Source organism: Dysidea avara, chromosome 7 (assembly GCF_963678975.1).
Source record: "Dysidea avara chromosome 7, odDysAvar1.4, whole genome shotgun sequence".
Taxonomy (NCBI): Eukaryota; Metazoa; Porifera; class Demospongiae; order Dictyoceratida; family Dysideidae; genus Dysidea; species Dysidea avara.
The window spans coordinates 1,542,409-1,554,360 of NC_089278.1; the positions used below are offsets into that span (position 1 = coordinate 1,542,409).

An 11,952-nucleotide genomic window follows, 5' to 3' on the forward strand; every position below is an offset into this window, starting at 1 on the left:
GCTTTAAGAAGGGGCAGCACCCTGTACGTATCCTTCCTAAATCTGCTGCTTGGAGAAACCCGTCTAGTTGTGCATGGTACTGTGGAGAAATTAGTGCCAGCTTATCATTTTATTTGCATCACAAGTGTTTCCATGGATTACTAGCAGAGTTTGTGCCTTCCAGCTTCAAGCACTCTATCAACTCATGTAGATGCTGTGCACTCCATCTACATGAGTTGATTCGAATCCCATGATACTTCAATAACAATCACTATCATTAAATGTTACTTATACAGACATAATTACAGATAACTACATTTGATATAAACCCTGTATAGTTAAGTCATTCCATACATTTGATAGTGTTGGTCTGCAAATCCTCGGTCATTTCTATCACATGATGTGGCAATTGACCTCTCAAAGAGATCAATGCTATTGCTTCCTGTTAACTACACAATATATCATTTTGGTATAACATATATTTATAATGGAGCACATACATACCATTCCATTGGTAGATTTTTGTAAAGCATCCATAGAGGAGGTGGTACTCATGTTACTGGAAGTGGTCAACTTTGATAATCTCATCTGTACTGAACTAAACAATCTACCATAATCATCTCGGATCTGTTGAGGTGTAACAATATTGATGCATAATTAATTAACTAATCATCAATTCACTTACCTGCTTGGAAGCAACGATGAATAACAGAAATATCCAGACACCCTATTCAAATACAGACAATAATAAGTACAAACGCCAGTTATGAAGTGACATGTTCAATCATAGTATACTGATAACCATTCTACTGATAGTGTTGGAAGCTAAAGCTAACAATGGTCTTTCAACTTCTATTGAATCATTCAAACTGGTTAGCTATCCATGCAGCTATTCAAAATATGATTTTGATAGTTCTAACAAACACTGTTTAAGTAGGGATCGCCCCTCAAGTGATGCATGCTGCCCAAAATGCTGCTTTTATAAAAATCATCCTAGACATCTTACGTGACAAAAAAAATACTTTCATGGAATGAATATTAGTCCATTTACAGTATTAAAGGCAAGAAAACACATACACACAGCCAAGTATAGAATTTTAAATTTTTTGCTAAAATTGAATTTTGGTCTGCCTGCCTGCCTGCCTGTCTGCCTGCCTGCCTGCCTGCCTGCCTGCCTGCCTGCCTGCCTGCCTGCCCGTCCACCTGCCTGACCACAGTCAAAAGGCTGGAGGCCAAATGAATTAGCATATGGCCAACATTTTATGCCACAATACCAAACTCACCAGTGGCATGTGCCTTTCGGGGTTAAGATGACTGTGTGCTTTTTGAACTTTGTCTTTTATCTTCAATCAGGCTGGTCTGCGTCATCTTCTTTATGCATATTGAGGCATTAGTTTTCCATATCAACACTTTCCTCAAGCAGCATCTTTAGATGCCAGAAAATTATTTATCATGCTTATTCTATTGTAAAAGATACAAGATACCCGGTAGACGCTGGGTATCCTGTATAATGTAGCGGCAGACAATGTCAACCAGTACATCATGTTGGCAGATGCATATAGGCCCATGTGCACATTCAAGAAGATGCACACCACAACAGTCAGTGTGTTGGAGAGGAAATTCCAAGCCGCTGACTACAAACTAGGGACTGGGAATAGAAAGGCTGAGGGATAAGCTTTAAGCCACCCACTATTGGTGAAAGATGAGTGAAACAAAGCTGTGAGTTGAGCTTGCTCTTGAATACTTGATGAAGCAAAAAGCTGGTCATATTTAGCTACGTTGATCGGGAACAGCCTGCAAGTAATGCTGAGAAGCAACAGAAGCTAAAAGATCAAAATAAAACTTCTCAAAGACAGTTGCAACCATGTCTTCATCAGGAAAGGATAACTCATGAAATTCTACTGACAGAAGTTTGGAAGCCAGTAGTACATGAACCCAAGAAAGTTGCTGCAGCAGAATGGTGAGAGAAATGCAAACCCAGACTACCTAAATGAAAAGGTAAAGGAGCTTGGCACATGAATCATATGGAAGGCTACATTGTAGAACACAACTCATACAGTTTTAAGATTAAGATCAAACTGTTCAAGAAACGGGTGCAATATAGTGAATGGAACTGTGCAAAGAAGACAGACAATTTTATAGCTACTTATTACTTAAACAACTATATAAAAGATGGAGCTCAACTTGGGGGTCCTCCAAGATGGCAATGCTATCTTGAGCAGCCATGTCCATTAATGATCTAGGCTGACTAATAACAATTGAACACCTCTATAACAATCTATTTACTTGAACATGATGACTGCACCTCCTTATTGGACTGTGTAGCCATAGATAACATATAGCTACCTTACCCATGGTCTAGTTGTATTTATAATGATATAGCATGGGAATAACGACCATGCCCCTTTGTAGGCGAGAGGCTGACTCAAGATACTCTAATACAGCAGTCAACAATCATGTATGATATTCTAATAGAACAGTCACACATGTATTGCTGTATGCTAAACTTAATGAACTATAAATAAAGTAGAGATCCAAGGTCTGGACCCCTATTTCATGAATAGTTTTTAGTATTACTGAGGTGTGGTACAGGAAGTACAACAGTGGCAAAACTAGTAAATTTTGCTATTAGCTAAATAGGTTGACAATTTTATGATAACTAGAAATTACACTTTATTTCAGCAGCACATGCATACACTGCCTTTTACCAGTTAGAATTTTTCAACAGCACTTGAGTTTCACATATAAAAGGACACGTTACTTTAATAGAACAACCACTAAAATTCTGCCTGTACATAGTTAGCTATTATTTATTTATTTAAAACTTTAAAGTGTAAACAACAATGATGTACAGGGGAATTGACATGTTGACATAGATAACTTAAGAGTTGTTACACTGATAGAATACTGGCATCCTGTGCCAGTACCCAAACTATATTACTTATAATTACACTTTAAGTAAACTTAAAATTACTTAACTTACAAATTATACCTAACATAAATTATAAATTACATAATTTGCAGTTACAGGTTGAAAATTACTTGACTGTAGTGATCAGGACTAGAGATGTTCAAAGTTTATGAAGGAGTTGTTTATACAGGAGCCACAGGGGCATAGATAATGCAGTTTGTGAGAATCAGTGGGGTTGAAGTTGGCAGTGAAATGTTTCCAAAAGAACGATTTTATTGATTTTTGATGGTAAAAGTTGTTAATGATTGGTAAATAATTCCATAGTCTGCATACATGATTAAAATAAAAGTGATGTTGTTTGTTGGTGAAAGATGTATCGTGCCTAAGTTTTAGAGCAGAGGATCTTGTTCCGCTGTTTGAAAATGATACATAGGAATTGATATTAAAACTTGAGGTTGGGTTTTTGATGCTGTTAATAAAAAACATAATGTCGGATATTTCTAATATATACATTAAAGGAAGTAGTTGGAGTTTTGTTAAACGTGTTTTGTGTTTATTAAAAAGGGTGTGACTTTAAAAGCTTCAGTAGTGCAATAATGTCATTGCATCCACATAGTAGCATCTTAACTTTTTTTCACCCAGCCTTTAAAGGCTTTACCAGCCTGGCTGTTTTTATTTCTTTTTGGACTCTATATGGTCAGGTATGGCTGGCTTTGGAGTTTGTTTTTGCCCACAATTTTTATTGACTAAATATTTGTTAATATTATCACAGAGTGTACATTTTTTGAGAGCCTGTGGTAGAATGTTCTAGAATTTCCATTGGTAGATCTACAAAATTATTAAGTAGAATTTTGATCTATAAAGTAGATATGAAGCCAGTTACAACTAGGTTTGGGGCCAGACAGTTTTTTTTCTTTTGTACTCTTTATCTGTACCAAATTTCAAATTACTTTTATAACAGTTTTGCGTAGTGTTCAAAAAGAACAATCTATGCATGTCTTCCCTCAAAATGAATGGAAAAATGTAACTTTCGTTTTCCATATTTCATGAATGGCTGGAGCAAATTCAATCAAATTTACCCCGTGAACAGCTATAATACAAAATGGTGTGCTTTGGAGAAGGGACCATGCATGGAGCTATGCATGTGTGAAAATCATATTTTCTTTCTTCCTTTCAATATGCGCACAGTATGGCATGCCAGCTTTCTTAGCTACATGACATACTACTGTGTGTCTTGATATTGTAGCTTAACTATAAACCTTTATGGTACATATAAAGCCTAAGTCTTAGTATCTACTTTCTCAGAGTTTCTTCAAGATTACCTGGAAGCATCAGGGCAACCTTCTTTCACATGCCATAAGTGAAACATTTCCAGAAGATCCAGATATGTAAATCTCTGTTTATAGTAAAGTGAAAGATGAAAGTGAAATGCACTGGTATTTCACTACACAAAATATGGATATTAGATTTCCCTAATCGACCTTAAAATTCCTAATTTTTACGTAAACTTTGTCATACACTGTATTATACCTGTTCTTTGAAAAAGAATCATGTAGGTAGCATTGCATTAGCCAAACATGGTGGGTTGAAAGTACATAACTATGCATCATATTATTGAAGATAGCATGCACTGACTGCTAAATCGGTCTTCATATTTCCTGCAATTGTTTTGGCACTTGATTTTGGTACCTTGGTGCATTCTGTTGGTCTTACCATGTTATCTTGGCACCTTAATTGTCACATTGTGTATTTTGTATCATTTATGTGCTAATTGAAACAATTAGCATATATACACCCTGTAGGTTTTGCCACAACAAACAATATAATCATGTTTTTCAATTTGCAGCTGTGTAATTTGTATAGCACTTAAATACATGCGCATACACCCTCATGGCTTTTGGACTTAGAGTTTATAGCTTAGGTACAGAAATGATTTATATGTAAGTTGAATTTTAGTTGCAATGGTGCAATTTTGGCCAGAAAAGCCCAAATGTTCACGATCCCTATTATAACTGAAACTATAAAACTCTTGTAATGTAACATCTAAAATTATAACTAAAATGTATTGAAGATGGCAACTAAAACTAAAACTTTAACTAAAACTATAAAAACCTAGCATCTAAAACGGTAACTAAAACTTTAACTAAACATTTTTCTATTACAGCTATAACCAAAACTAAAACTAAAAGTCAAAATGCGTTTCTAAAACAACACTAGATAGTACAGGTGCAGCCTATGGCAAAAATATACTGCAATGGTTTGGAAGTACCTTATGCCTTTAGTTCATGCACTATTTTGTTCACTCACTTGTAGAGCAGTACTGATAGCAAACAAGTATATTAATGGTAGTAGATACTCATGGAACAATAACACTCCAAATATCCAGTTAATTCCCATAATGATGATTAGTGACATGCTCCCTCTAAACCAGTACCTGTTGATCATGTTAAGTGATATTTGAGTGTGCCATGTGTTATGCTTACCATGCTCTCTCTTTCCTTGTTTGGTCCTTTACCATTGCATCACCCTGATGTTTCCTCATAATTCTCAGTATAATAATAAGAACACCAACATTGATCTGATGGATACACTGTGATTATTTTAATTCTTTACATGCATGTATAGTCCTTACTAGTATAATAACAATAACAGGAGCAATGAAGGCCCAAATGAAATGGTCATCATAAGTCAACCAACAGCTATATAACATGTATGAACATAAAATGTTTGTGACTACAGTTACTGCATGGCAATGCTTACACATCATCACTGCCATAACTCCACTCATCTGTTCTAGCCAGTCCCAAAGGAACACACATTATCATGTACAGTAATGGACCACCTACAGTATGTGTACACATCACCTAGTGGATGATATAGCTATAGTCTTACCATAACATAATAGTGTAAATCCTGTGTAGTATTTCCAGTCAACTTGTGTAAACACTTTCACCAATACAATATACAACACTACTCCCTCCATTAACATCCACATGAAGGTAGTGAGGAAGAAGTAATGGAGTAGAATGGCTATTGTAGCACAAGCAATCTGCAGCAATGTTACACTTATCTAAAGTTAAACAATTGTAAGAATAACTCACATCACCGGATGTCTTGTCGATTCCTAATACAAACATCAACTGAGATATAAACAGTGTACTACACAAATTGATATGTACAAAAGTGCGGACATTCCACTGTGAACTGTTGAGAGAAAGGAAACGGTGAATTCTTGAACACTTTTAAAGGTAAAATTACCGCAGAATAGTAAAAGATATCACAGTTAATACCAGAGCCAAAAGTGATAAACCCACTCCAATGTATGTAACAAGGAGAAGTGCAGTCTCATTTTCTGAGCTAATCTATAAATAATATATCATGGCTATAGATTAACACATATTCTAAGCTTTCTGTGTGAAACAGTTGTGAAGTGCAGATACTCGCTATTAGTAGTGTATTCTTATAGCTTGTGTCTCATATAGTTTTTGTACAATGATCAAGGGTATATATTTCAGTGGCAGATTTTTTCAAAGCTATGTAGCTCTTGTAGATGATCTTATATTCCATAGACAATTTACCACACCACACCAGGGCTGAATGAATAGTATCTGGGTATTCTGAAAGGATATCCTAAGGATGTAATTAAGGATAGTAACATGACTAACATCATCACTTGTTGGAAAAAGCTAATTATGGTATTTGGCATTACTAACATTTACATCACATGTTTGATTATATACAAATTGAATCTCAACTAGAGATACATCACATAAGAATAGAATCACAACAACTACAGTTGAGTGTGTTTTCAGTATACTGCGAATCTTCTTGCAGAATTACAAATCTTTTAAATTTGATCATCTACCAGCTAGGGGTCTAGCTGGTAATGATTGACAGAATTACTATGCTTAGCTAACATTACAATGCTATCAATTAACAACTTAGAGTTGCAGTTCCTTGAACGTTGCCAAGAATAAAGGACCGTAACTTCAAAACAAAATACTACACGTTCAATTGTTTGTATGGTTTCACCTGGTGTAATATAATAGCTGGAAATCAAGCGGCTGTACAGTTGTATGGAATAGTTTTGATTGCCTGTTATCTTGAATGACCAGATCCACTTGTTCGATCATGCTCCCTATTCACAGGACTTTGCCTTTTTGTAGCTTACTAATGTATCGATAGTCAAATGGCCATGGTCACCCGCTGTTCATAAATGTTTGATGGAGATCTACTAATTACACTGTACTGGCAGGTGCCTGAATATGTCTGCACACACTAAATCAGAAGCCATATTTTAGATTTGAAATATTTTGTTTTGTAATTTTGGACGAGTAGCCAAGAACACTGTGCTTCTCCAAGAGTCTTCTATATATGAACAATACAACAGCTGTATAATTGTCACAGAGACATGGTGATAGCCAACAGTTACACCTTCATAGTTGGTAAACCATACAGAACACGAAGTTGAGACCTTGATCAAAGTTGTTCATCAGAGCATAAGCTATCAAGTTGTGCTTGTAAATATCAGTAGCAGGTAGGGAAGAAGAACTGTGATACCACCATAACTTGAGCTAACTTTGGATGGAAAAAAGCCAAGTAGTACGTACTGACCAACATCTAGCTGGGAGTATCTTGCTAAAACTGTAACTTGAAGTGCCATTGAAACCATCTCACTACAAGTCAATACGTGTGGGAGAATGTAAACCATGTAAATACAGATTTTTAACACTGGCTTCTGCAGTAATATGGATATATGTGAGTAGGCAGTAACCTTTACTGGTACAAGGTGTGGTGCTAATTAGCAGGCTTTGCTAAGAAAATTACATATGCATATATGTAGAACTGGTACCAAATTAGTCAGGAAGCTTTAAGACCAAGTAGCTAACTTATCCATTACACTAATGCATTCTAACTTCACTAGATCTTCCAAAGAGTATACCAAAGTGAGTGAGGTGGTTACAGACACATTCTGTTTGTTCTGTGGTCTGTTTCAACACTTTACAGCCTTCAGTAGACCAGAATGCTTCATACTTGCTTGAACTACATAGTTGGCAATAACAGCAGTAATATGTATATATATCCTTACTTGCTAAAGTTCCAAAATGCACACACAGAATTGCCCATGCTGATCTAATAGGGACTATTATAAAAATGGCATAGTCAAAACAATACTAACCTCTGTGTTATGTTTAATGACAAATTGTATACCATCCCTTTCTATAGCTTCTACACAACTTTCAATTGAGCAAGAAATTGACAATGACACTACAGGAGATCCTAACTGATAATTCCTACATAAAACACAAATGCATGTAGTTTTGTAATAGCTATTTAATCACTTACACTTCACTCTGGTACAGTGGATCACTTTTAGGAAGTGGTCTTGATAAAATAGTTTCTAATCCATCAAGGAGATAAGAAACAGCCAAGACTACAGGGAAAGATGATCAAAAGCAAATATCCATATGATATACAATATTCATACAGTCTAAATATCCTCCAGATTGTGCTGCTTCTAATACACTTCTGGGAATCAAAAATGATGCAAGACCATTATGTGTCAACTGCAGAAAACTATCCACTATTGGTTCTCTGAGATCAACTGTTAGGACTATAAGACGTATATCTGAATGTATGATATATAAATAAGTCGTTATAACCATTTTCTATGACTCACTGTCTGTGCTGTCCGAAACATCTGTGTCAAAGCAGTTAAGGCTAACAAATTCCATTGAAGTAAATATGTTGTTTACGAACAACAATTGTTGTGGCTGTCAAATGAAACATTCTATATAATATGTGTCAGTAAGCATTCAGCTAACTACCTCATTAAGACCTTCTCCACCACTATGGTTATCCAGCAATATTGACTGGGCTTCTAACTCCTACATGGACATGTAATCACGTTACGAGTAACTCACAAACAGAAACAATACAAGTTTGTCCTGTTGTACATATTTAGTGGATAAATGAATCCCCTGAGTGATTGTTGAATGTGGAGCACAGTCAACACAACTTCCTACAAGTGTACTACACATCACCAAACCTGGTTAGTTCCAGAGCAGCCAACTTGTGTAATCTCCACTAGTATATCTGATGATAGAATGAGATCACCAGGAGTAATATTTGTATCATTCAATAAGAAAGAGATCAACAATTGAGTCAGCTCAGCAGCAGTAGCATTTTCTAACAAAGTCTAGTGGAGGTATACAAATAAATTAAGACATAGTCACTCACTATGGTATAAAGATCTTCTGATAGAGGTAGCCTGTTAGTACATCTTAGTAAGTCTGGAACCCAACTTGACTGATTAGTAGCATCAGTTTTATTACAACTTTGAGTTCTAATATCTGTGTAAATAATTATATTGATGATTACTCTGTGATAACAACTGACCATTTGTGCTACTGTCATTGCATAGTATCCTCCTAGTACTACCAATTGGTAAGGTCTCATTTGTAGTATTCTCCAAACAGTTCTCTAACAAAGTATGCACAAATTACACTGGAACTGTGAGACATGTTGTAAGGATGGTAATGTGTGTGTGTGTGTGCATGTGCGTGCGTCCGTGCGTGCGTGCGTGCGTGTGTGTGTGTGTGTGTGTGTGTGTGTGTGTGTGTGTGTGTGTGTGTGTGTGTGTGTGTGTGTGTGTGTGTGTGTACCTTCCTTACCTGTTGTGATGTTACCAGGTGATGGTGGAACACTGACTGATGGTGGTTTAGTTACAGGTGGTGATGAGGCTATAGGCAAGGATGTAGGTATGGATGGTGAAATAGCTATTGCAGGTGTTGAAGCTGATACAATTTTTGGTGTTGACGTTAACGTTGTTGTTGGTGTTAACATAGTAGTAATTGGTCTCATAGGGACTTGACTGATATTTCTACACATACGTGAATCACTCATGACACTACATTTTCCAGTGCTCAAGTCAAAAATACGTAGTCTTACTTCCCTGCTTGCGCTACCGAATACTGGACCATAATAACTGTTGTTATTGCAATTGTATGTAGAATAGCTTACTGAGGGGTATTGTAAGCATTGCTCTCTGCAAAACAAAATTAAGATTACACTGCAGGACCTAATCTTGTATATACTCACCCCACTTTAGCCAAATTAATGTTGCTATGTGAACCACACTTATTGTTTGTTAATATAACAATGTTACTAATGAAGAAAGCAGAAGTAATCACAGCACTTGATGGCCAATTTATGTATAGCTGAAACAGAGAATCACTAGGTTGTCCAATAAATAAAAACTCAAACTTTGGATATTTACCTGTAAAATATATCATAGTTGTAAATATAGTACTGCTACATTTGGCTTACTTGTATCTGAGAGATTTTGATTGCAGTTACATTCAGCATTACTTGCTGTTCTGTAACATATTGATGGAGGTGGAAAACTGTTGGCGTTTGTACAATTGTTATTTCCATCCAGAGAGCCAAATGTAATTTGAACCCCTTTGAAAAGGCTATGTGTACACATCAACACATACAGTTATATGAAATACATACCAATTGCTACACATACACAAAGCATCATACCAGCCTCAAATATAGGATAATATAACTATAACATGGAGTATATACTGATTATATAGCCTCACTTTGAGCTGATATCTCAAAAACAGTGGATGGAGAATTCAGTACACATGTAAGATTTGAAAGTTGGCTAATTTGTAGTACTATACTTGACCTGCTAAACCAATCTCAGATACTTTGACAATCCATCAACTGAATTTTCACTGTACATTTCATATGGAGAAGCCATAAAGTACACATTTTGGCATACTCTTTTGCCAAAATTGTATGGAGTCAAAACACAGCTGTCTGTCATCACTAGCTAATTAGTAGCTGAAATGTTGTTTCTCTTGACACTTGGTCTTCTTTAGCTGTTTCCATAGGTGTTGGAAACAGGAGTATGCTAAGGTAGCTAAGCCAGGCTTGGAAATGGTAGCCATGTATAGCCAATGATGTGAACACATTAGCCAATACCATTCATCACAAGACTAGCTTAATTTTGTAAATGGAGAGAATGCAGAAGTGCTTTGGACATGACAGAAAATTGACTCAGGCAACTCACGAAATGACTCTCATGATGTAATGTGATTGGCCGAAAAAATTTCTGTCTATATATGCAGCAGTTTTCTAGTGTGATAATATCGATACTCTACCCATGCATGGGGTGGAGTATCGAGATTATTACCTGTGGATGATACTTGTAATGCAGCCTGTGGTTCATAATTGTCTTACCAATTGTATATAGGCGCCGGTGATGTAGTCGTAATACTGGTCGACTCTGAAAAAAGTACGGTTGCGATCATTACCAAGAGAGGAAGCATCGTCGGTTTAGACTTGGTCCACCAACTTGTTTACCCTGAAATTCTGAAAACTGTAAGTAAGTGTAACTGGGCAGCTGGGGTTTATTTGGTTTACTGTAATTAAATCACCCACCATCTAGTTAGGAAGCCATTCAGGCAATCAGTGTTTAGTCCGGCGGCGCCCGCCCCCATTCGCAAATGGGTCTGGTCACCTTGGAGTTGTAACAAGGAATGTAATTAAGCAATGTCGTCACAATAATGGCAGCAAGAATGGCACGACTAACACCCATACAAAGGTCTTAAATCAGGTTAATAAATGACTGCTAACACAGCCAAGGGTACTTTCCTATTCTTTAGGCAACCATGATCACAAGTCGAGGGGTCCGACACTTCGGAAAAAGTGTACGAGATTTCCAGATTTCTGCTGTGATTTCTGATTTCCAGGTTGATTCCTGCTGAATCCCGCCCACATAAGCTTTAGTTTACGGAAAACGTCTCCACTTTACAGAGAAACACGGAAGTTAGAGGCTTGATTTCTGATTTCTGCTGCAGGAGCGTACGAGATTTCACAAAGTGTCGGACCCCTCGTCACAAGTACATCAGTTCCAATTACAAGGTTCTTTACTACCTCCATCTTTTGCTCTTGTATAGAACACCTGACTACAAACAGCCTTAATCTTAACACATCTTCACAAAACTCTGTGTTCCACACATTACGTAATTCTACTCTATCCAGGG

The 11,952-nt window shown here is 36.6% G+C and overlaps 1 protein-coding gene across 3 annotated transcripts; it reads right to left on the minus strand.

Moving 5' to 3' along the window:
* Positions 1–261: 261 nt before the first annotated feature.
* On the minus strand, positions 262–11,379 carry LOC136261817 (adhesion G protein-coupled receptor L3-like). Of its 3 annotated transcripts, XM_066055883.1 has the most exons (25): positions 11,147–11,379; positions 10,977–11,099; positions 10,220–10,365; positions 9,992–10,169; positions 9,565–9,938; positions 9,290–9,373; positions 9,131–9,243; positions 8,940–9,089; positions 8,719–8,778; positions 8,571–8,664; positions 8,379–8,519; positions 8,237–8,324; positions 8,070–8,184; positions 7,980–8,023; positions 7,807–7,933; positions 6,149–6,252; positions 5,992–6,094; positions 5,783–5,939; positions 5,651–5,732; positions 5,523–5,589; positions 5,374–5,468; positions 5,198–5,324; positions 665–706; positions 484–606; positions 262–428 (listed from the first exon to the last, which is right to left on the minus strand). In XM_066055883.1, exons 2-25 carry the CDS (start codon positions 10,988–10,990, stop codon positions 318–320), a joined length of 2,739 nt encoding a protein of 912 aa, XP_065911955.1. In that variant the 5' UTR covers positions 10,991–11,099; positions 11,147–11,379; the 3' UTR covers positions 262–317. The 3 variants fall into 3 exon arrangements, with proteins under 3 accessions (XP_065911955.1, XP_065911954.1, XP_065911956.1); XM_066055882.1 differs by lacking the exon at positions 10,977–11,099; XM_066055884.1 differs by having other exon boundaries at positions 10,977–11,379.
* Positions 11,380–11,952: the final 573 nt, after the last annotated feature.